Consider the following 26,446-nt stretch of genomic DNA (forward strand, 5'->3'; position numbering starts at 1 on the left):
ATGGCAGGAAGTGGAAGCAAAAAAGAGTAAGAGCTAAATGAGAACACAGAAAGAAAAAAAAAATGTATGGATCTTCTAAACAGATGTAAACAGACTAAGCCTAACACATTTCATGTTGAGATTAGAAAAACAATGTAAAATGAACTCCAGCTGCATACTACACACAAGAAAAGCACTAAACATAAAGACACAGTAGACTAAAGGGCTGGGGAAAGTGCACCAGCCAAACACAAACAAAGCTCTATAAACATAAGACATAATAGATTTAGTCAGGATATAGAATATGTAAATATCAATAATTCTTAAGCTTGATCCACAAATGAATTTCAAACTCTACTACCAAGGATTGTGAATACACATTTCCTTCAATGTTTAGCAATTTTTACAAAGAGACCACATAATTAAGGCACAATCTTGGGGCAACTAATAATACCTATTAGCTAAATGCCTATTAACCTTTTCATGAAGATTACACTGACAGCATAGGTTTTCACAAAAAGATAAAAGACTAATAATACCAAAGATAGTTTTAAAGAAGAAAAATAAGAGTGGGATACTCTCCCTCTGAGATATCAAAACATATTACAAAATTACAATACAATACAGCAGTGCAGAACAGATTAAGGGAGCAGAGACAGCTGCACCCATATATGAGAGTGTGACACACAGCAGATTAATGGGGAAAGGAACTCTGATCAACTGCCAGCATCCTGGAATACTCACACAGAAAGAAACAACATTAGGCCCCTAACATACGCCATTCAAAAATTCACTACCTATTAGGCATGAGCCAGATTATAACCTAAGCTGTAACTCTTTTCAGAAGAAAACATATTGGGTAAACACAGTTAACAATATTGTATTGTGTATTTTAAAATCCCTAGGAGAGAAAATGTTAAATGTCTGAGGTGACAGATTTGCTAACTACTCTGATTGAACTATCATACCATGTATACAAGTATCATATCACATTGTACCTCATAAATATGTACTATGTGTCAATTAACAATAAACTGAAAACAATGAGAACATAGAAGACAACGTGTACTACTTCAGAGACAAAACCTTCTTAAAGTAGGCAGAAGTACAAACCAAGCTGGATATGGTGGTACACGCTTGTAATCCTTGTACTCTGGATGGCTGAGGCAGGACAACTCCAAGTTCAAGCCTAGCCTGAGCAACTTAGTGACTCAGCAAGACCCTGTCTCAAAATAAAAATGGACTAGGGGTCTGGGGATGCTTAGTGTAAAGGTCCTAGATTCAATCCTCAGAACCACCAAAAAATAAAAAATACAAAGTACAAACCATGCAAGATTGAAAATAATGTTTTACTAAAATCAAAAAATTTTGCTTATCAAAAAGTACCACAAATGCAAAAAGGCAAGTTTTACACTGAGAAAAGTTATCTTTAATACATATAACTAGCAAAATATTAATGTCTAAAATATAAATCAGATAAGTGTATGAGATTCTAAAGTGTATATTTTGCATTTTGCCTATTATGTCACCCTGTCCATTCTTAACTAAAGATAAAAGCTAATAAAATGGGAGTGGGAGAGAATAAGAAAGGACAGTGCAGTGTGTCACAGTTTAGAAAGATGATACAGGTGATCCAGCCTATTCCTCTGAGCACAGATTCCTGTGCCTATTCCCAGCCTTGTGAATTCAGGCTGGGGCTCGCAGCTTGCTTTGTCCACAGGCATGCAATGTTAGTGACAATGAGTTCTGAGCCAGGGCCTCAGGGACCTTTGCAGTTGCTGTTCTTATCCAGGATGACCAGCTGCAAGGACAGGAGCTGACCAATCACCCAGCATGTGAGCAAAGTCAATATGAATCCAGCTATGGTAGAGGCATTTGTGACACAGCCATGTCTAAGGTCCAGGTGGGGTCAGTAGAACAACCAACCTGCTGAACCCAGCCCAGACTGCTGGGCCACAGAGAAGGAGGTCAGCAAAACAGCTGCCTTGGAGAGGTTTGTGGCCCCAGCGGCTGATAACTGTTAAATGATTAGCAGGAATCTAGTAACGGAAGAAAGCTGGAGAGGGAGAAATTGACAGTGGCACACTTGAAGAAAAACACCAGGATGGCGGGAATGGGGAATTCAACTGGTAGAAGACATATGCTCCCTCCCATACCTTAAGACCTTCTCTGAAAAGTCTCAGTGTATTACTGTTGGGTATTTTTGGAAACTCCACCGAAACACAGTTTATTCCAGCTTCCCCTTTACTGCCAGAGATTTTCCTCTGCCAATGGGCACTGAAGGAATGATCTTTTTCCCCATCTTACCCCACTTACTTAGCCAGAAACAGTGTGCTAACAGACAGCACTGTTAATAATCAAACAGGAAAAAGCCAAAAGTAAGTCTCAAAGGGGGCCAATGAATTATTCAGCGCAGGGGACCTACCCATCTCTGCACGCCACACTAAGCACAGGGTCTGGTACAGAGGAAGCGCCCACAGGACAAGGAGCAGGGTCTGACCTGCAGAGACGCAGGATAAACAGGAGGCTAGCAGTACCCAGAGGAGGAGGACCCAAGAGCAGGCCTGATAGCTCCTGAGGACAGGCCCTATTGGCCATCTCAAAAGCTGCTACAGGTAACATCCATTTTTGTGAACAGGTGACATCGCTTATTTGCCTTTTAAATGACTTCCATATCATAAAAGTTTTTTTGGTGGTTGAAAAAACCTTTGCAGCTAGTATACCTCACACATAGGTAGCATGAAGAAAACAGTGAGATTCAGGGCAGAACAAACTCATCAATGTAAGTTTACACTGACGTTTGCCTATCAGCTTGGATTAGACAGATTCACTCTGGCTTCATTGAAGAGCATATAGGGCTTTTTAAAGAAGGATGAAAAAAATATATCTCACCTGATGAGATAGATAAATGAGCAGTGTGTGTTAGGAAGAGTCTCCACTTCACACATTTGCAGAAGCCTTGATCATAAACACCTGAGTGTAAATCTCTATGGGGAAAATGATTGGGGTGGGGCAAGAAAAGGTCAGGCTGCCAATGGAGAGGCTCAGCTGCCATTCAATTATTACAATACTATCTTATTTTTGCTCTTCGGTTATATCACTGTTACATGATTATAAGAATTCTGCATAAGCACTCATAATACATAAGGTACAAATAAATTGCCACCCCTCTAACAAAGCTTTAAAAAAATGAAAACCATCATAGAGCAAATCTATTATATATAAATTGGGGAGAGCTAAATATGTATATGCATTATGAAAACTAAGAGATAACATGACAATGTAAACTTAAGTGGACAAATAACTTCTCCCCAGTCAAATTTCCGAAAATCTCAATGTCTTTGTTTCCTATAGAAATTTCAAACTCCATACAAACTGTAGATTTGGGCTTCCTGATCCTGTTAGCTCGTGAACATCAAATACATTAATGAGCTTTAAAATTAAGAAAACTGGGGCTCTTGGTCTCCAAAACAACACTATTTTCTAGACACAGGATTTGACAGATGTCATCAATCAAACTGCACTGGAAGTCAAGCCTGGCATCTGGGCCCCTCCCACCCCTCCACAGTAGGGCAGGCAGATAGTAGGCCATGTGCTAAGTGATAAAAAAGCGTAGCATGCAGTTCCCAAGGCACACATGGCTTTGAATTTTATTGACAAACAAAGAGGGGACCATGTGCTGCCTGGTAACTGTGAGACTTCAGGAAATCTGAAACACTGGGCCATATTTGTTTGCAGGGAGAGAAATCTGTACAGTTCCTCTCTGTCTTTGCTACCCCTCCCTGCTGCCTGATTGTGTCTGGTTTTCAGAATCCAGCCCCAATCTCTATGGAACAGCAGACCAAAACAGAAGTTTTTATTTTACGGGTACTGCCCAGAAGCACGCGCTGCTAGGGCTAAGCTAGCAGCTGCCCACGCCTGGCGGTAGCAGTTCCTCACTCTGAAGCAAGGTGTCTCGGATTTTCATGGCAATCAGAGAGCCTTTCCTGTTAAACAAACGCTGCCTAATCTACTTCCTGCAGGAGGGACATCTGTACTCACTGCAGCCCACAAGCTTCCACTCAGCACAGACAGATGTGCCCCAGGCTCATCAAAGAGTCTAACTCCGAAAGTCCAAGGCCGGCCTAATTGTCTCTAATGTGCTGTGATCCTGCTGTGAGCCGCAACCACACTGCTTTCTTTAGCTCAAGTGCAAGAATAACCATTTTTCAAGTAAGAAGCAGCCTAGATCCCCGATGCTTTTAGCGTAATAATGTAAGGGACTTGCTGAGATAAACCAGGGCACCTGTTTTGTCCCAAATGGTCAAGTGGAATTCAAGGGAAAGCACAACAGAGTCTCATCCACCCCGAAAGTGAATGTCAGCTCTAAAGCCAGAACCCAGCACGAGGGAGACAGACAGACACTGGAAACCTCAGAAAGATTCCACGGATGCCGCTTGAACTATGATTCGTATAACTTGCATAAAAGTTGGGTTTACATGTAATTACTGAAGGAAATAGCTTCATTTCAGTTGTGAATTTTATGTTCTACCCCTTAGTGCTCAATAATTACATTCCCTTGGGTGAAAAAGCCAACAGTCAGAGTAAGCATGTACTTTTTCTCCTTCAGTCCCTTGTTAAGAAGGGCGGTTGGGATGCCAGGAAAGGGGATTTGTCTGGAATTCTCTCGCTAAATGCTTTGTAAAACTTTGTAAACATCCTTTCGGGTCTATATTTGCTTTCCTATGTTGAGGGTCACAGAACTATTTCCCCAACGGGGTGATCCAGATGTACCTCTTAGTAAACCCAGACAGCGTTCTTAAGTTAGGGGAGATTTTGCCACCCGTGTCACTGCTGGATGTCTGAAATTATTTTGGTTGGGCACAGCTCAGGCCTGGGCCCTACTGTCTCCTAGTGGCTTACAGGACAGCTTCCCACACCAAAGAAAGATCTGGCCCAAATGCCAAAAGTGCCAGCGATGAGATTAGTGACAAGATCAGCAGTCAAAATAAATCACACAAGAATATGAGAGGGGCATTTTGGGAACTTCACACAGACCTCAGCCTGTAACTTCCTTCTCCAACTTCCCCCTCAAGAACAGGCACTGAAAGAACTTTTTTTTTGGTCCTGCACATCCTAGCAATATGCATGTAAACAAGGGATTAAGAAACTAAACAGATGAAAGTAGCTCCAGTGAGACTTCAGCCGGAACTAATCAAGGGCAAATGGCCAACGACAAGAAACCAAGCCTGAGCGAGACCACGTAGGATAGACTGTCCTTGCCCAGGCCCTGGCTTCCTATGCCGGCAAGGAAACCCATGCACCAGGCTTCCTCCTTCTGTCAAAGTAGGTGGAGAACGCACTTGGTGGCCACCTAACAGATTTTCATTACAAAAATTTTAGGGAAGCAGGGCCCGAAATGTTACTAACAAACAATAGGTTTGAAAGTCACCGTAATAGTCCAATGATCACCCTATCGGAAAAACATAGGGTCCATAGCCAGGGAAGGCTGGTGACCCAAGATGATAATGCCCAATTCCAACCATGCCCTCGAATCACCCGATGAATGTGAAATCACCACCATAGCGAATGTGCACCCAATGCCCACCCCAGGCAAGTGATTCATGAGCTCTGGAAAAGAGGCTCTGGGACCTCAGTATTCCAGGCTACAGAATCCCTTCTCTTCTACCTGGAAAAGGAAAATCTAAGCAAGGTACAGCTCCCAAACTCAACTGTCAGACAGTTCAACGGCTGCAGATGGAGGTGGAGAAGGTAGAAAGACTAAAAAAGGAGAAGAACTTTTGGTTACTGAAAAATCTCCATGACCCCCATAAAGACTGGCCCTGCAAACAAAGCACCTCGCAGGTATTATTCTGAACACTTTGGTAACTCATATACTCACAATTTAGTGAGGTACCAGTGTGTTACTCTATTTTATAGAGGAAAAGAACAATAAGGCAGAGAGAATCACAAGATCTGTTCAAAGTCATGAAGCTAACATCAAATGAACACAAATCCCAAGGAACCTGATACAACAGCCTGCTTTTAGACCCCCAGTTGCGATGCTTCTATATAGAAACAAATCTCTGCATGAGAAAGGGGTCAAGAAACAACTCGTGGTCTAGAGACAACATGAATCATGTCTCCCCTGGGGTCCTCAAGGGGGATCGCTACTCTGCACACCTGAACTTGAGCTGCGTATGCAGGGCCAACCCTCAGCAGAAGGGCACCGGCCAGGCTGATGTGAACCTCAGGGCCCAGGACACTCACCGCAAAGCCCCTAGTCAAGGGGCTTTGTGAAGTGTGAACACTTTTCGATGGTCCCCACACCACATCTCAAACCTGCCATTCAAGATGTTTATTTGTAGCTATTGCTAAATTTAGGCACAGATTGTAGTCCCACCAGCGCATCCTACACATTTTTTCAGTTGTGTTTTATTTTAACTGCAGCTGTCTGTAGATACGACTTTACTTCCTGTCTGATTGTGGAGCAACCTTAGAGGTTATTTGATCCTGTTTGCTTGCTTCCCCTTTTATCTTTCACTGTGGAACAGGGACTAGGAAGCGGAAACAACCAGGAGGCAGACAGGCAGAGGCCCGGCCAGACAGTCTGAGGGTCACGTTATCACCACGTCACTGGGAGGAAAAAACAAAGGAATGAATAAATCTAAAAATGTAGGATGTAAAGGCCAGGTGAGCTTAAACCTCATCACATAAAAGACGGGACTGCCACTGTATATACAGAATATGCTCAGGGATTTCCTAAACGGATGCATATATACAAGGCAACTTTTCATTAAAGAATACAGAAACGTGGACATATTACAGAATTTTTAAAGAAGTAAGCCAGAGTATTGACGAGTACCCTCTTTAAAGAAACACAAGGAATTTCAGCCCCAGTTTACATCAGGGGACAGCAAACTTTGTCCCTGTCATAGTTACTCTGCCACTGCAATGAAAATGCAGTCAGAGACAAGAAGTGAAGGAATGGGTGTGGCTGAGTCCCAATAAAACTTTATTTACACTAACAAGCCAGGTGCTGGCTTTGGTTTGTGGATTGTAGTTTCCTAATTCCAGCTTTCCATCTGCGGTGGGGATGGGCACACACATTAAAAAAAAAAAATTCCAAAGACGGTTGAGACACACTGTGGTTTGTGGCACGTATCCCAAGCTTACTTGAAAATCCTTTCAATAATATAAACTACCATAACAGTGTATCTCAAAGTCAGGTTACAGAAACAGATGTCCATGGACTGAGCTTTACGGGATCCAGCCTGCCACCTGGTGGCAACATAAAAAAACAGCCTCCGTGGTCTACGTGCCTTTCATTTACAACTTACTGGAACAACTTTTTAAAAAACTTGATTGGAGTGTGAGTCCCACAGCGGCATAAGTAATAATAAATACAGTCAATTTCCTGAAATTTCAACTTGTCAAATTCTTCTGGAGAGGTCACAGGGCTTCTTTCTTAGCCAGCCTAACTGCAGAAGGTAATTTGAACAGCAATAGTGGTGTGGAAAAATACCCAAGCGCCTACAATGGAGATGTCTCCTGAAACTGAAAAAGCCATTTTTTTAAAAAACCTAAGACTTGAAAAGAAAGTAACTCCAAAATCCAACTTAAATGGATCCAAGCCGAAGAACCAGATCATAAAGAAATAAGCAAGAGCCATCTACATTCTGCATGGCTTCCCTTGCTCGTTCTCTTGCTGAAAAGGACAAGGCCAGCTGAATAGCAAACTATGTGCAAAGAATCAGGAGACAAAGGTGAAGGGGGTAAACCCAGTCTCAGGAGACACAAGCGAGAAAAAATAGTCTAACACAGCTTGAGCCCACAGGAAAGATGTGTTTGCAGGCTCAGGGGAGGAAACGAACTCTGTGGGGTCCAGGGAAGATGCCCAAGGGCCGGAAGCATTCAAGCTGCTTCTATCAGAATGCGCACAATGTTGCTAGAGTGAGCAAGAGAGAAAGGAAGAGCAGCCGATGGGCTGGGGCAGGAGGTCCCGCGGACCAGCGGATGTTCAGACTTTAGGGTGAAAGAGCCCAAATCCATCAGGCCAAAGAACTCTACACACATTTCCACCCCAGGCATCCCAACTCACCTGCTTCTCATGCACAGCAGGAAAAGCAGGGCTGAGTGGTCTTGGGGATGGCGACAGGCAAGGCCAAGGTAGGACCCAGGCTCTCAGCATCTTAGGATTCCCAGCACCTTATCTTTGTCCCCACAGCCAAGGGACTGTGGCCTCTAGCCATCACCTTTCTCCGAAATTCAAAAGGGCAGAAGCACTATAAAGCTTTGGATGGGTGACAGGGAAATTTGTAATGAAGCAAGTTATTCCACGGCAAAAATTGCTTCGGTGCCCCACTGCGATTTCAACAGGAAGCACGGGGTCAGCAATCAGCCCGTCTGGCGCACATACATCACGCCGCCCGCCCGACAGAGGAAGTCCGCGGACAGCCACCTGTGAGGCACGCTTCCAGCCTTGGCCTCGCTGGGGATGCACCGTACCTGGATTGCTGGTGAGGAAGGCGAGCGGGCTCTCGCCCAGGTCCGCAGGGCCGTCCACTCGGTGGGGTGGGCTCTCCAGCAGCTCCACTCCTCCCTCCAGCTCGGGGCAGGTCCTCACCAGGAGGCCCAGGGAGGGCTGGGAGAGGAAATCTTTGAGCATAGATGAGTTTAGCGTCCCGGCGGTGCGATTATTGATCTCAAGAATCTCATCTCCCGCCTTCAGGCCTGCCAACGCAAGATGGAAAGTTTTTAATGTCACACACACACAAATCAGAACACAACAGCTTAGAAGTTCTGCCAGAAAGGGGCAGACAGCAAGCACTCCTGCTAGGGGAGGAGTTTCTTGGCTCATGGAGGGTCAAGAAACACTTCAGCACAGGTGCGGCTGCAAACGTGCCGCAGCGCTCAAAAGTGATCAGCTGATCACACGGGCCTTGGCTTCAGAAGGTTCTAGATGCCCATCCTGACTTCAGTACATCACCTAAACAAACTCCCCGCTTCAATCTGTACGTCCTTCCCAAGTGCTAATTCCAGCTATTTTCCTATGATGCTACAGTCTGCAATTGTATGTTTTACACACGCTCGTGTAACGCTGCACACAGGTGTCCAGCAAGCAAAAGTCTGCTGATCATTTCTATGAAACCAAAATGTAATATACATCCTCTGGATACAACCACCCAAGTAAGGCTGTCTCATCCCAAACGCATCTCGAGCCAACAGTTTACAGAAATGCAAGATTCCCCTCCCTGCCTTTTCTGTAAACTACATCAAGATCTTGGGCTGACTATCTCCTGTTAGGTCCCAAAAGGGCTTCTGATACTTTCACAAACTATACTGGGAGGGGGGCCAGACTTTGGAATCAAAGGAACAGCCAAGAACCAGCCCGATCTGGAGGAACAGGAAGTCGTGACTGACACTGGAGAAATTCAAACTGGTATCCAAGGAACATTCCAGAAGTGTGAGAAAGGGAGTGGTCAGGGAAGAACATGAAGGAAAACAGAGTATCTTCTCAGCAAAGAGGGGAAAAGGAGTCTAATTTCTTACTGATACACTGACGTACAAAAGCAAAGCCAGGCGCAGTGGCACCCGCCTGTAATCCCACGTTCCAGCCCAGCCTGGACAACTTATTGGTGGAGTGAGACCCTGTGTCAAAATAAAAATAAAACGGGGCTGTGGATGTGGCTCAGTGCAAAGGCCCTGGGTTCAATCCCCAATATTGGTGCATGTGGGGAATCAGAAGAAAGAAGTGAGTGAAAGGCAAAGGCAATGAAAGACTGCAGGAACGAGAAGACACTCAGATCCTCGGGCGCCGCAATCCCACCCCCAGTTCTGAACAGAAATGATTCTGCAGAGTCTCACTTCTCAGTTTCACCGAGGCACACCCCTGGCCATCCTCACTCATTTCCGAAATACTTAAAATCGACCCTCCAGGAGCCAAGAAACAGTGCGGATGGGAAGGGAAATTGTGTCTCGGCGCGAAGCTGACCGTTTCCATTTTTAGGTAAAAGATCTGGGGATCACAATCTCTGAATCAAAAATAGGAAATCTCCATATGCGAAAAGCAGGGTTTGGGGTGTTCTTTTGTTCTTTTCGGGAAGCCAGCTAAGTATCTAGAGCAATTAGATACCACAAAACATAAGGATAAAAAGACTTAAACAATAAAGATTGATATGAGGTTCTGCAAAAAGAAGTTCCTGGCTCACATAACTGCCAGAGTAGGAACGTGCAGTAGGTTAAACGATAAACCCACATGTCAGGACCTATAATCATGACCTGATTAGAAGAAGGATCTCTACAGTTGTAACTAAGTGAAGGAATTTGAGAAAAGACCATGCTGGATTATCTGACGGGCTCCATGGAGAAATGTGCTTATAATGACACACAGAAGAGACTCAGCAAGAAGAAGAGAAGCCACATAGAGAGGGACACGGAGATTGATGTGAGGCGGCCACAAGTCAAGGACACCCTGGAGCCACTGAAACTGGCCACGATGGAAAGTGTTCTCCAAGAGAGCCCATGAAGGGTACACAGCCTGTGGATGCCTTGATTTAAAATTCTGCCTTCTCCAGAACTGTGAGAAAATAAAGTTCTATTGTTTTAAGCCATCTGGTTTATTGTACTTTCACAAACAGTCCCGGTGTGCCCTGGCTAGGTGTTCTCAGTACGAGTAAGTACCAGGAGGCTGCCCATGAAGTGGGCAGTTGAGACAATAAATCACTAGAATTACTAGACACTAGACACTAGAATGTCTTCACTAGACAAGGCCTCACTAGGGTCTTTCTGTCACTACGTAATGGCTTTGTGACTGTTACTGAATCTCCCCCAGCCTCAGATTCCTCATACCTAAGAAACGAACATGCACAACTGACTTGCAAGGAAGTGAACTAATCCCATATAGAACTCAGATCATAGTCATGGCACAGTGAAGATATCCAATAGACAGTAGCTCTCGATATTTAGCAGAAGAAAGAGGAAAACTCTTCTTTCTAATAGAAAATTGTAACCTGCTCAGAAATAAATCCTCAGCTGATCAAGGAAATAATACCTGACCATGGAACAAGCTGTGAAATGTTCATGCTGTGTACAGTAATATAACATGTGGCTGTTTTGACCAAGTTCTGTCCTGTATGATCACTATGGGAAAAAAAAAAAAAAAGTAAGAAGCAACGTCTCTCAGATGACTCTGAGAGTTAGCATGCTGGGCCAAAACAAACATGGCCGGAGTGAAAGCGGGTAACGTGTGAAATAACCCAGCTAGGTACAAAGGTCATTTCATTGTGTACAGCCAACAGGAGGGCCAATGATGGGGACTGGATAGGAACGGTAATTTGGGGCTTAACTCTAGTGTGTGGTATCCGAGAGCCCCGTGTGACGGACAAAAATGAAGATAAAAAGAAAAGGCTAAGTGAATGCTAACAGAATATTCAGTCCCAATTAGGCCGCATGCCACTGGCCTCTCTCTGGCTGCCCCACATTCTGGTCATTCTAACAGGGCTACTGCCCTGGGCTGTGTCCGAAGGGCAACATCTAGACTTGTGTTCTACACTCTAATGAACAGTTAACAGACCTGGAAGTGGTGAATCTGGATAAGACAAGACCCAGCGGTAATAGCCTGAGCAGTGCAGCATCCGGGTCTGGCTGCAAAGAAGAATCAGGCTCAACTAGAAAAGCAGAAACAGAGAGAAGGGGGCAGTTCACAGCCAGAAATAATGCACAAAGAGCGTTACGGTGCAGGGAGCCCTGCATTAGGGGACAGTCTTTATAACTAAAGACCAGATCTAACAGGTAATGCTCCAAATCTCTTTCTTGACACAGCCTTCCCTGTGCAGAGCGCCGGGGTAGTGCTCGTGGCCCGTCGCTTTTGTCAGTTGGCAAGAAGTCAGCGCCTTGGGGGAGGGGGCTGCAGCAGACGCCTGTTTTCATCAAACAGCAGAGTTCTCGGATTGAGAGAACTAAAACAGGATGTGACTGAAACCAGCACTGCGCGTTCCCGCCCCCGTGGCACGGCGACGGGCACTCGTCGTGCAGAAAGAGATAAAGATCAGCCTTTGGGTTCGAAGAGGAATAAACGCCGTCATCTCTGCTCTGAGCTGATACACAGCTCAGTGTCTGCGCCAATCTCAGCCTCCAGGCTTGAAAGCACTGAAGCACAAAGAAGGCAAGTCCTCCTCCTTGGACATCAGCAGAACAGCGAGGCTGTGTCTTCTCCCCTTTCCACACCTTCGCCGTTTCCGTGTGCAGTGGGGCTGTTTACTGTGCTTCTGCAATTCGGGAACACAGGGCACGGTGGCCTGCACAGGGACTTTTAAGAAACCACCACCCGGAGCCACGCTGCATCCGAATGTGGAAGGGGCGGCAAGACAGGCGCTCCTTCATTCCCTGGCGGCCCATGCGCCACTCTCTGCCGGGACACCCAGATGTGCTGACTGTGATACTCCACGTGTCACCCTGCCACTGCCTCAATAAAAACATTTCAAGGCAAGAAGAAAGAAATGAAGGTGGGCTCAAGCCCGCCCTCACCACCCGATTTGTTCATGGTAACCATGGCGGATGGATTAGTGCCCCCTAAAATTCCTGGCTACTCAGGGCATCAGGATGTGACCTTCTTTGACAAAATGTTCAGATATATACTGTAGAGATAATAAACCCAGTATAATTACTATAATTATAATATAATTAATTACAACATTACAGCTATAATTAAGTTACAGTGAACTCCTAACGATTTAGAGTGAGTGCTAAACAGCACGCTGCTTTTAGAAGGTGCTGTAAAGATACAGCAGGACATGTGGGCGAGGCTACGGATGGACTACAGAGGTGAAGATGGGATGATGAGATCTACAAGCCAAAGAATGCCAAGGATGGCTGGTTGCCACCAGAGGCAGGAGGAAGCATGTGACAGGCACTTCCCTGAGTGGTTCCAGAAGGATCTGCTCCAGCCAACACCCTGATTTAACTTCTAGCTTCCTCACTCGCAAGAGGCGAGGTTTCGGTGGTCTTAAGCCTCTAAATTTGTGGCGATTTGTTATGGTAACCATAGGAAGCTAACGCAGTGAGCAAACCTGGTCTTCCCTGAGCATCCGTCAGGGGCACTGATTCTAGGAGTCCCTCAGAAACAAAAATCTGAAGATGCTTAAGTCCCTTGTACAAAGTGGTATGGTATTTCCATATTGTCTACACACATCCTTCCGTATACTTTCAATCAGCTCCACATTGCCTATGATACCTAACGCTATGTAAACAGTTGTTACACTATAATGGTTAGGGTCTAATGACCAAAAAAAAAAGGCCAAAGATTTTCTGCAGTTGGTGGAATCCACAGATGCAGAAGTCATGGAAATCGGAGGAACACCTGTCACCTAGGATGTAAAGATTCTCCAATGGTAGAAAGAGGATGGAGAGCCGGGGTTCAAGACTAGCCCCAGTGCATTCTGAGCCCTTTGAGAGCCAAAAGGAAGCAGGCAGGACACACAGAAGAAGTCTTCAGCGTGGGCCAAGAAGGCTGGGTCTTGAAGCTCCAGCTTGGTTCTCATTTCTGCAAAGACTCTGCAGGAATAGAAGCAATAGAACATCTGCTTCAAAGCAGCTTTGCAGGTTCAAGCAACAGCTTTGACCAGCAGGGACCAAAGCAGAGAGATCTTCCTGCCAGCTCTGCTCCAGAGAGACCCTCCAGCCCTCCATCGCCTGGAGGGTGAAAAACAGCCACTTGTGACTCCAATGAAACTTCCACCAGCCCCATGGAAATGGGCTCAGGATCGAGTTTAAAATTAAGAGCACAACCTTTCTTGCACACCTACTAATGGAGTACAATCCATATTCCTTGAGTGAATTTTCAATGAGACAATGCTCAAATATTCTTTGTGTGAACCCTCTGGACATATCTTCCTCATCCTCCAGTGGAGAAACCCAGAGAGAAGTTAAAAGACACAGAGACATTTCTAGACTTACCTTTCTTGGAAGCTAATCCAGTTTCCTTCACACTGTTCACATAGAGCCTTCGAACACCATCTTCTTCCACAGAAGAAAGTGAAAACCCTGGGAAACACAAAGACAGACCAGCAGGGCTCACACCTTCTGAATGTTTCACAAACGACAGGAAGTACCTGCTGGGAACTAGGCATGTTGAATGTTTTGGGTTATACTTTGGAAAGAGTAGGGGTTTTTTACCCCTTTGTTTGTACTGTTTTACAAAGCAGAAAAATGTATTTTTAGATCACTCTAAAAGAAGTCGTTATTCACAAAAACAAACCTCACCAGCTACATCAGTCTTTGCACTGCTCCTATCAACACAAGTGGGAGGAAATTATTTTGCATCACCTTGCTTCCTGTCGTTGTCAGGAAGAAATGTAAATGTCATCGTTTTGCCTTTTCCACTCTCCCCCACGTACATAATAGAAACATTAGCACAAAACACAAGGTCCTTTACACTTTCCTCAACAAATCTGTATCCCAGGGCACATACAAATTGTCCTGTTATAGGACGTATGCTCATCCATCCAGTGCTTTACTGCAATATAATTGTGCAAACAGGGACAAGTAGTGACTCACTTTACAAATCCCATTTCCTGTTGAAACTGCTTAGCTGACTTCTATGCTAGTAACGATCCCAAGATTATCAGCTAATCAGTCTTGGGCTTTGCTGCCTCTTCAGAAAGGGAGACGGAGCGATCAGTTCAGGGTATCCTGGGTGCTCCCAACCCTACGATTACAAGACATGGTCACCTATTTCTAGACAGCCTCACGGAAAATTCTTTCCTAATTAGCTAATTGATTGTCTGTACCAATATCTACTTCCCTGAAGGAAAAAGTTCATGGTAGATATTTCTACAAGGGAACAAGCACGATTGTAAAGAGCTGCCATCACTTCAGTTCTACAAGAAAATGATCCCATATTAGAGGTGTTTGTCTCCATGCTGGAGGCAAGGGAGACCTTCACACCCCAGCCCCCTCAAGGTGCAAACTTCTGGCCAACGCACTGCCCACTGCCTTAGACCCTGGGACTCCCTCACATGGAGAACAGCACAAGGCTGCCCTGATGGCGCTCCAAACTCTTCATTTTGTTCTCCTATTTTGCATTTCATTTGTATAGAAATTTACAACCTTTACATTAAATTTCAAGAAGCCCCACAAAAATATGTTTATACATGAACCATTTCAGAGACATCAGCCTCCACAAAGGTGTGTTTATTTGTATCTCAGGAAACTTTTTTTCCCCTTTTATCTATTACAATAGACACAAAGGGAAGGGCTATGTCACAGGAAAGAATGAATAGGATTCACCAAAAATAGGCATTTCCTTTCTGAAGTTCCGTAATGCTATAAAATTGTGAAGTCATTTTTTTTAAAAATGAGTACCCTAATGGGGTGCTGGGGGCCAGCTTACTAAGTACTGGATAATGGAAGAGATGGAAATATACTGGGGGCCTGCTGCATGTCACCTTAGGCCAAACTATGCAGTGTGATCAAAAAGTGTAGTGAATATCTAAAACTTTTAAAAAATGTATTACAGTAAGACACATTACCATTTATTCCCCTCGATGTGAATCCCCTTGCTTCAAGCGCATTTATCCCATTCCTCCTGCCACTTTCTGAAGGAATTCTGGAAGTCTTCTTTCACAACTGTCTTTTGTTGTGATATCAGTCATGAATGGGTTCAAAACATTTGCCTTAGGTCATTGTGGCTTTGGGGTGGAGCCGGAAGTTGTATGGTGCCAGAGCTGGTGAAGGACACACCAAAATGCTTTTATGAGCCTGACTTTCTGCTGGACGGCACTGGGCAGTGACCTTTCACTGTATTTTTGATGACACCGTGTAAGGTTATGTACGAAAGGACTTCCAGAACTGCTTCAGAAAGTGGCAAGAATGTGGGGCTCACTGTTTTGGGGGGATTCTGAGGGGGATTTGTGGCAGGGTGTCATTTTCTGTAATAAATTTTAAAATTTAAACATTCAATGTGTATTTTGATCACGCCTCTTAGATGGCGGTGACTCGGGTATACATTTAATCTATTCCTCCTCTGCTGGGTCTCTATCTTTAATAATCAAAAAGTTCAAAACAAGAATGGGTCGGGGAGCCATGTGGCCTGAAGACTGCAGGGGATGGAGCTGCCCCCGGGGATGGAGCTGAGCAGTGGATTGGACTTGCCACCTCAGGGACATCTCCTCGACTGGAAAGAGGACAGAAGAAAGGGTAATGAGCATAAATTCCTTTTTGAAGACCGCTCAAGGAAGCCAAAATGTACAGATGTGGACGGCCTGTGCTGGGTGGAATGCCACAGGCCACCTGTTTAGGGGAGCAGGCCAACACGAGCTGCTCTTAGGGTTCCGGAAAGACGGCCAACCTCACACCTCACTGTGCAGCACATGCACTGCGGTGGGGTCTCAACAACGATTCCCTCCATTAACAGAGATAAGGAAAATACTGAACACCCCCAGCTGGTTTATTTTGAGGTAAATGAAACACATGATGATCTTAACCGTTTGTCAGCAAAGTCAGATTTGTCTTTCCTTTTGAATAGGAGAGCGACGTGCTAATTCTCAGCAAAGGACTCAGCACAGTTCAACTCTACAGTTCAGTGACTGCCAGCAGGGGTCAGAGGAAGCTCAGTCTACATAAACCCAAAGTGTCCACAGACCAGAGGGCTGTCCGCTGTAAAACGCGGGAAGGCAGCATGAGGGGTAACTTGAACAATGATCTTGAGAAGGAAGGAAGTGATCAAGACCAAGTGGTAGATCTAAGGAGACCAAACCCTGTATGAGCAACGAGAGGACCCCTCCCATTGAAACTCAGGGCCGAGGGAAATTCATAACGTGACACCTCACGGAGGAGGACCCAAAACTGGAACCCGGCACAGTGCAGAAACCCACACCGTGCGGAGGACACAGGATTAAAGACAAGAGGTACCCAGGGAAAAGGAAAGCCCAGCTGCTGCCATGGTGCATACTGTCATCTGAGGTGGCCTATTTGTCTACACATCACGGAGCCTTTGGAAGCTCAAAAAGCCACTCGGGGGATAAAGTGGAGTGAGAAGCAAGAGAGAGAAGTTAAGTGTTAACTCTAAATTTGCTCAGCCAGTTGGACTGTTAGATCTGTTTTCTTCCCTAAAGGTCTAAACTAGAAAGAAGCATTTAGTTTGTATCGTAGCGATGCTGGGGAAGCGTAGCTTTCACACACATTGAACTCAGTCTGTAAAGGGAAGCCACGCTGAGAAAGGTGTGAATCGTGGATGCAGACGGGCTGAACTTAGATTCCTGGGGAGGAGGTTTTGAGGTCCCAGGCAGCCAGGTCTCTTAGGATGGGAGGGCTCATTAGCCTTCCCCATCCATCTGTCATCGGAACGGCTTGTGCCAACATGAACCCTAGAGCGGAAGGGTAGTTTGATTGAGGTTATCAGCCACACATAGCAGGGTCCTTCAAAGCCAACTTTGGGAACTGGGGCCACTGACTGTAACGTAAGGGTCGCGACAGCCCTGAGAGCCTCTTGCAGCAATCCAGCATCACCCCAACCTCCAAGCCATGGACTTTGCATCCGACAAAAGCAGCGTAGCTATGAACAATTGGAAATTAAAATAAAAAACACCTGCCTCTTTACATCAGGTAGTTTGAGAAGCGCTATTTACAATACTGTGTAGATCGATGCCTGGTGCTCTACAATGCCCACCATGTGGGAAGGTTAATGGGTCCTGGGAGCAATGCGGTCATTTTAATAAAAAGTACAAAAACAGGATGTGAAGTACAGGGGTCTCCTCTTACCTGTAGTTTCATTTTCCATGATTTCAGCTACTTCTGGTCAAGTTTTATTACAATATAATATTACAGTTGTTCTATTTCATTATTACTTATTGCCAATCTCTTGATGTGCCTCAAGTATAAACTAAACTGTATCACAGGTATGTACGTGTAAGAAAAACCAGTTCACAGGGCTTGGTATGACCTGCAGTCTCAGACCTCTATGGACCATCATGGATCCTCACCATTTAACAGGGAGCTACTACTATGCAGTGGTTTCATGTCCAGCTCCTATTTCTCAGTCCCCGAATCTTTCAGTCTTAGAGTAACAGGCCGAGTCTTGAAATCCAGCCTTCTCTTGACCCTTGCTCGTTTGCTAGTTCGCTCTTGCTCAACAGAAATGAAGTACACTAAAAAGAAAACACACCACCATCGCAGGGCTTGTGATGTTGGAGGCCCAGACACTTATACCCCTGCCACCAGTTACTGGTCTAATCACTAAGGTCACACTTCTGCCACATAATAAGCCTTTCATACACACTGCTTCCCTGTCATCAGAAACATCCTCCAGCCTTTCAGATGCAAAGAGTTTTAAGGTCAAGCAGTAAATAGCGTGAAGGTGTAATGCAAGTGGCCAGGGCTTCAAAATTACATCCTCTTCATTAGACCAAAATACTCTAGTGAGTATACTGAGGTGAGGACTGGCTGCCTGCAGAAGAAGGTGCAGAAGGAATATATCACCCCACGACTCAGTAAAGGGTTTAAAGATTCTCAAACTCTAAAAGCTTATTGCTTCAGAGAAATATTAAGTGTGCATATGTGCTGGTCCAGGAATTACGATCTTCTGCCGTCACAGAGCAGGACCATATTTGTCCGCTCCTCTGGAGCGAGGTGTGGCCATGTGGCTCACTTTGCCCAATGATTGTGCATCAGCCAGCATGTGCTTTACCACTTCCTCTCTTTTCCCTCTGCAAAGCAATGGGCAGTGACCCAGGTGGCAGCTGCTCCAGGGCTGGGTGCTGCTATGAGGTCAACCTGGAGTCCCAGGCAACCCAAAGAGGATGCACGGTGAAGGTGAGAGAAATTTCACTGTTTTAAGGTTATGGTGTTGGTGACTGCTTGTTACCTCAGCTAACCTTGCCTCTCCTGACTGATACTGCACGGTATGGCTTTCCCCACTTATTTTACTCAGTCCCAACTCTGCTACAATTTAAGCCATATAATGAAATGCTAAGAAAAGAAGACTAGTCTTAAAATATACAGGAAGGATTACATATTTTGCTGCACCAGAATTTAGACAAGTGTTAACCTAGCAGGCCCGACTGCAAATCTCTGAAAGTTCTGCTTACTAGTATGGCCCTTGCCTGGCATCTGGGAACCTGGATTTAGGGAGAATTCTCAGCACCCCAACATGATTCCTCATGGCTTACCTATATGACAACGTGATTTATGGTCTGTGCTAGAACTTAGTGCCTATGTGATCAGCCTTGCAATAAAAGCTCTGACTCTCTAGAGGATTTCCCTAGTGATCAGCATCTCCCAGGTACTGTCACGAACTTGTTGCTGGGGGAAGTAGCACCACACTCTGTGACCCCCCTGGAAGAAACACAGACACTGACTCTCTGCTGACTTTGTGTTGGTTCATTGCCCTTCTAGGGAATCACCAAACTAATAGGTGACCTCAGGGACCCCCAACCAACACCAAAATAAGTTCCTTTAACTTTACTTGTGGGGAGAAAGGTGGATCATGCCTACGCTTGTGAGAGTGGTGTAAGCAGATAATTCTTTATATGTGAGGCACAGCATTCTATAAATCTACTCCCACTACCTCGTCGTCTTCTTAGGATGGTAAAAGCCCAATGATTCACTAAGAAACGTACAGCCTTTGCAGGTACATGTTTAACGTTTCATTTACAAAGCACCCCAGTTTTGTACTACACACCAACAAAGTGTTATTGTGCTTCAGTCGTTGTGCAGTCTTTTCTGAGCAACAAACTATGGGAAATTCTGTAAAAGCACTCGAAGTGTAAGACACTTATTTTTTAAGTGAATGGCTATTATGTTTGACACATAGTTTTTTTTAACCTAATTTAAATAAGAACTTCTCTTAGCACGGTTCTAGATCTCTAACCTTTATTGATAGACTTATACATGAAACTGGGGTTTCCTGTTTACTTCTGAAATCTTTTAGGAGCAAGTGCTTCTTACATGAACATTATTAACGATTATCATTTTAGCCACTTTTCTGCAAATGGATAGTATGCATCCACAGTCTCTTCTTGTGATGTTTAGTTTAATTCCGTATTTTAAAGCAGAAACATTAGCTATGTCTTGCAATATTCCTACCAACAATAAAATTAGTAGAGGCTTCATGAAAAAAGAAAGAAATGTATAGCCTTCACAGTACCAGGAGTAAACATCTCCTTTTTCTAGCTCAGGAGTTTCCACAGCACAGGAGCCAGATGTGCTGTGTTCTAAACAGGCTCCAAAGGTTTTTCACTGACTTGTAAATAAGTGCACATTTTCACTGGGAATGCTTTAACTGGAAACACAAACCCCAAAGATCAAAGGCAAATAAACCTACCGTAATTATCAGCTGCTGTATCTGACTTCTCAATCTGGATATTCTGAGTGACTTTTGGACAAATTTCAATTTCTTTATACAGCTGCAAAGGACAAAGACAATCTCATTAGGATTTCATGATAAATAACTTCTCTGAAATGGTCACCATTATGTAAATCTATTTTTGTCACAACTGATATGTGATTAAAAATTCACACCACTCCACAGAATTTTTTTGAGTGGAACACATTAAAAGTAAAAGTAGAAACACAGAGCTCCTATCTCCTAATTAATCTGTATTTGTCTACTCCCAGTCTACACCCATCACAGACCTGAAAACAAAAGCTGAGTTAATCAAAGTCAAAACCTCTGGTACTGGTAGGGATCTGTTTATAAAAACCAGAAAGAGATTATAAAGATGTTGTTGGCATGTGGTCCATGAATACAGGGGAAATCTCTGAGAATCTCTTCCTCTCTCTGCATACATCACTTTATGTGAAAAGTTCTGGGTATCACAAATAGGTAGAGAATACTAAAACCATTGAAACTGACTACAAATTATGTAAATGGGAGATACTCTCTTTTAACTGCTGAACCATATCAAAATTAACCACAAAACTTAAATACACAAATTAATCAGTCATTTGGACACCCAAGAAAGCCTAGAAAAAGTTTTTGTAAAAACTCAAGATAAAAATAATGTATAGTTCACATATCAGAAACACTGTCCTTTAATTGCTATTTCATTTTCCTATATCTGGACCTATCATCTTCAAGACAATAACATATAAAACTCCAACTATGTGTCTTTGCCTCTCATGCCCTGTAAGACACTATGATCTCCATTCTACAAATGAAGAAAGTGAGGCGGGAAAGACAGTCATTTCCTACTTTCATAGATGAGTATGTGCAGAGCTGAGATGTGAACCTAGATCTTGCTGACAGCATAGCAAATTCCAACAAGAGCAATGCATTAAGGGTAAAGCTGAAGGAGATTTTATTTGTATACTTCAGCAATATTTCACACAAATTCTCAAATTAGAAGAAATCAGTTATACTGATTTTTAATCCAATATCATCACCAAAATTATACACACCAAATTCTTGAAAGTTTACCATGTCTAGCGTAACACCACACAGAGCTCAATAAAACACTACCTGCTGAGCTCTCTTCAACTTAGTTGGAGCCTGGGCTTTATTTTTTTAAGCATTCCTTAGAGCCAAGCTCGGCCCCCAGGTGGCAGTATATAACTGTCTGTTCCATCTCTGTGAGGATCCAGTGGGACTACTCTATAGCTCTGTGAACAACCTTTGTTGTTTTTCCTGATACCGCCTACTTTTCTTTGGAATTGCTGTGAAAGACTTCCTGCCTTTTGCTGATCTCAGACACCTTGGCATCATACAGACAGGCTCCTGGGCCACACTACCTTTTTTATGTGAGTTAAAATCTGGATTTACAAAAAGCTCCAGTGAACTATACAAAACCTGGGAAGGAGGCAGGCAGGTCGGAGGGATGGAGATTGGTATATGCACCAGTTCTCCGTATGAATGTGCTTAGTATGAATCACAAACGTATACTAATACATTTTTTAAAAAAACAATAGCCTGTGCTTAAAAATATTTTTTCAATGCAACCACACTATCTGGAGCTAGAAAATTTAAAATTCAGTTGTTGCACACATAAATACTTTCAACAATGAAGCGTCACACATATTTCCTTTATCGATTAAATCAACATTGTATGTTTTCCCCCTTTTCAAAAACTGGATGAGAAGAATACTGCCTTTGAAAAACTGTGCTTAGTCAGGCACTTGAGTTCTCTTGGAATCATGATCACCTCTCCCTGTGTCCCCTTTGGGTGCTCGAACCCAAGGCACCATCACCTACTGCCTCCACGATCGCTCCTCGCCATGGGCCCTGAAGGCTCATCTCTTATGCAGTGTGGTCCCCAAGCCACAGGTCAGCCACAAGGAGCCCGTTACAGAAGTCACACACAAGCACCGCCAGGTAACAGTGGGGGCCTAGCTCCAGGACCCCTCCTCCCCCAGAATGCTAAAATCCATGCTTACTCAAGTCCTGTATGCAAAAATGGTATCGTATTTCACATGACCTAAACACATGCTCTCATATAATTTAATCTCTAGATTATTTATATCTAATACCACGTAAATGCTGTGTAAATAGTAGTTATTCCGTACTGGGTAGGGAATAATAACGAAAGAAAGTCTGTACATGTTCAGTACAGATGCAACCTTAAAGACACTAACTACATAGCACTGGTCACCAAGAATGGGTTTTTTTCCCAAATATTCGCCAACAGCAATTGGCTGAGCCCACCCCGTGGGCTCCGTGGATATGGAGGGCCAGCTGTAAAGTCCTTTCTCTCCCAAGGGTTCCCTTCTTATGTAGGCCCTCATGGTCCCACTTGCATCCTTCTTTCTTACCCTCTCCACTCGCCCTCCTCAGATACCAGGACAGCTACCGCCTCCCCTGCCCAGGTCTTAGCCAGCTTCGTTCCCTCTGTCTAGGTACCTTTCACAAAATACAGTGCTACCTCAGGTCACACACTGCAAGTATAGGATGACGGTGCTTGCAATTCGGTTGTGACCAGAATCGTGAAAAGAATTAAGTTCACGAATCAAGGTACCACTGTCCCTCTAAGACTCCCTCGTTTATTCACCGTTCTGTTCCAGTGCCCTGTCTAAGCTGCAAAATACCCTCATCTCTTTCAACCCACTTGACCCAGTGTCTTGTTTTTCCAAGCTCAGACCATGCTCGGTCACTGACATATTTTAATTTCCCTCTCTGCAAACGTGAACAGAGGTCCAAACAGAAGCTGGGTTCTTTTTTAATTTTTATTTTATTTTTCAGTATGCATGTGTATCCCCGCTGCCTAGAATTGCTGGGTCCACGCCAGCACACAGATGCTAAGTAAATCGTTGATGGATGACTAAATAAACAAATTGATCTGTACTTCTGTGACGCTTTATTCGCACCTGTCAACTTTAGAAAAGCTCATGCCTCCACAGACTGCAACTAGGTTCAGGATCATTTCAAAGATTAGACTGGATAACCAATTAGTCGTGAAAAAGTAGCCAAACAGGTGTCATTTATAGTTCCTTAACTGGCAAAGCAGATCAATAAACAACTAGCTATTCCTGGTTATTTACAAGCAAGAAACTGTCCTGACCACCAAAATAAATAACGAGACCTTCCTACAAGACGTTTCAAAGTATAAGCTTTTGCTGATAGCTAACTTTTATTTTATTTTTATGAGTAAATGTCTGCAGTACACAATAATACATTCCTCCAAGACAGCTGATACATGGACAGAACACGTTGATTATTTTTTTATCCCCTCCCTTCCAACTCCTGATCCTCTTCCATTCTACAAAAGATTTATCTCCCTATTTCCTATTAGCTATCTTTTATTTTGTTCGTTACTTACATTCTGGGTTTCTCACGTAAGAGAAAATATGACATATTTAAGCTTGTGTGTCTGATTTATTTCACTTAACACTACGGTTCCAAAGTGTATCCATCCTCCTACAAATGACTTAAGTTTATCCTTTTCTGGCAGAGTAGTACTCCACTGGGTATAAACCCCACACTTCCTTTATCCATTCCTCTGTTGAAGGATATACAGCCAGCTTCCAAGATTTAGCTCTTTTTAATTGTGCAGCTATAAAAATGAGTCTGCATGGATCACAAGATGGTATGGTGCACAATAAAATATTTGGAGGAGTCATATTTGAATGTGTCATTTTTGAGGAAATGGCTTCAACACCTGCAGACTTCTCCAGGGCACCCCCATCAGGAGGGAACCTAGGGAAATATTAATGGTGTGGGGAAAGATGCCTGTTCAAAAAGGGACAATAACTCAAACATCTGCAAACTCTCAAAAACATCCAGGAATGCTGTGTGTTCAGAAAGCCCTTACTCTAGAATGATGTTACACCCAGCCTAATGCCCTAAAGCATGGATTTAAAACAAGGAACCCATGGACCAATCAAGTGGTCTGTGAACTTGGATGATGGAAAAACAAAAAAATCCCTATATATTTATAAACCTTTGACTACAAGTTAGCACTGCCTTCAATCATAAATGGTTAGGCAACAAACAGAAATATCTGTAGAGCGTGTGACTTTCGCATGAAGAGAAATTGCAGTTATTTTCATATCACACATTAGTATCTCAAAATATTTTCCAGCTCTCAAAACAGTGGTAGCTGCTAGACCTTGTAATTTCATGAGTTGATAAATGAGCATATATATTATTATCTAGAAATCTTAAAACATTTCTTACAGCTATTTCACTCCCAGCCTTGGGTAACCCTTTTTTCTACATCCGAGACGGGGTCTAGATGGCTCACCAGGCAGCCGCAGCTACCCCAAACACTACACAGCAAAGAATTCTGGTAAAAATAGAGGTGCTAATGTGAGCAAATCTATGGCATTAGCTTCCTCTGGCATCTCTGGGCTGGAGACTTCCTGCAAAGGGTAAGAGAGAACACCAGGGTCTCTCTGTACTTCACACTCTTTTTAGCAAGACTGTAGCAGATACACAGCAACTGCAGATACAAACAGCTCAAGCTTGGCGCACGTTAGTCTCCTACACGAGATGGTAACATACAATGGTCAAGCATAAAGAAGAGTCAATAAATAAAACGTCAAAAGATGCTGCTCAAGCATCCGTGCCGCCTTCATATGCACTAAGACGTGAGGGACACGGGTCTAATTCCTGGGATTTAAGATGTGAAAAATTCACTAACCCTAAGATACAAAGTATGTGATCTAACAGACATTCCAGTGTTATTACCAAAGTAGTCTCACTCTTTTTTTTTGAATTCTCTCTCTCCCTCTCCATCTTCTTCTCCCTCTATCTACCTCTGCCTCTCTTTCTCAAACACAGGACCTCCATATGTTGCACAAGCTGCTCTTGAAGTTCTGGACTCAACAGATCCTCTTGTTTCAGCCTCCCAAATACCTGGGACTATAGGCAACCACTACCACATCCACCTAACATTTTCCTATTTTAAGTAAAGAAAAGGATTTTCTTCCCCTTTACTCGTGGAGCAGGAATACTGGAGCTCTTCTCTCCATGCCAGAGAAAGCATGTATCAGCTGTATCGGCTCCTCTGTTAAATGGAGCTTCCTCTGTCGGCACTTACTAAGTGATGGTAGAAAACGGACCCATCATTTCGATCCTCTGGTGTTGCGTAACACCGCGAGACTGTTCCTAAAGCACGCCCTCATCCATTTCCTTAAAAACACTTAAAGGGGACCGAGGTAACCTTTTAGGATGACAGAAATGTTCCACATCGTGACTGAAGTAGTGGAAACATGAGTGTATACATTTGTCAAAACTCGTTGAACCATGTGCTTCGAACTGTTGAGAGCTTTATTACATTTAAAGTGTTCCTCAGTAAAGCTGACTTAAAACATCATTTCCTACTAATCTTTAAATCATGCTTCCCCTTTCCAAAAAAGAGAACATTTCAGTTTAAATTTTCAGTTCCGCTCTCGGTGGTGAGGCTCTGAAGTCATCCTGTTAGCATCCACACATCCCGCAGGCAGCCCCGCGCCCCTTGAGGAATGACTAAGTGAGACGGCAAGCAGAGCAGGAAAATCTCCAAAGCACAGGCGCCGTGCTCCCAAATCTTCCTTCACTGGAACTGAAAACTGTACCGCCCAGCTAACAGAAAAAGGGACTTGTCACTGGTTTACTACAACTCCCATTCGCACCTACTAAGAAACCTTATCTCTGAACTTGCAAAATCCTAGAAGGTAAACACTGTCATCTCACTATTTTACCGATCGCACATGAGTAGTACAGTAAGACCAATCTATAAAGCCAGTGCTGGTTTAGAACCGAAGTCCCATAAATCTGCTCTAACTCAAACACATGTGAGAGTCCCCACAAAGCCACCAAGTCCAACAAGCTGGATATATAATCAGATGCAAGTCCAACAAGCTGGGATATAAAATAAGATAGCAGCTTTCTTCACCTACAAGGTTGATTGGTTTGTTTGTTTTGAGAGAGAATCTCACTGTATAGTTCAGACTACCCTTGGACTCACTATTATAGCCCAAACTGGTCTCAAACTCACAGCAATCCTCCATCCTCAGCTTCCTCAGTACTAAGATTACAAGCAGGTACCACCATCCACAGCTATCCTCAAGATTTGAT

General features: G+C 43.9%; 1 protein-coding gene across 5 annotated transcripts in view; it reads right to left on the bottom strand.

The window, feature by feature from the left end:
- Tiam1 (T-cell lymphoma invasion and metastasis 1) overlaps positions 1–26,446 on the bottom strand; it is a 373,652-nt gene that overhangs the window by 44,805 nt on the left and 302,401 nt on the right. For all 5 annotated transcript variants that reach the window (XM_005375657.2, XM_013504090.1, XM_005375658.2 and 2 more), the window contains 3 exons: positions 20,279–20,360; positions 13,915–14,001; positions 8,467–8,691 (listed from right to left, as the gene is read on the bottom strand). In XM_005375657.2, coding sequence (XP_005375714.1) covers positions 8,467–8,691; positions 13,915–14,001; positions 20,279–20,360 — 394 coding nt within the window. The remainder of the gene's footprint in view (positions 1–8,466; positions 8,692–13,914; positions 14,002–20,278; positions 20,361–26,446) is intronic.

This window comes from Chinchilla lanigera, unplaced genomic scaffold, assembly GCF_000276665.1.
Source record: "Chinchilla lanigera isolate Chin_1 unplaced genomic scaffold, ChiLan1.0 scaffold00006, whole genome shotgun sequence".
In the NCBI taxonomy this organism is placed as follows: Eukaryota; Metazoa; Chordata; class Mammalia; order Rodentia; family Chinchillidae; genus Chinchilla; species Chinchilla lanigera.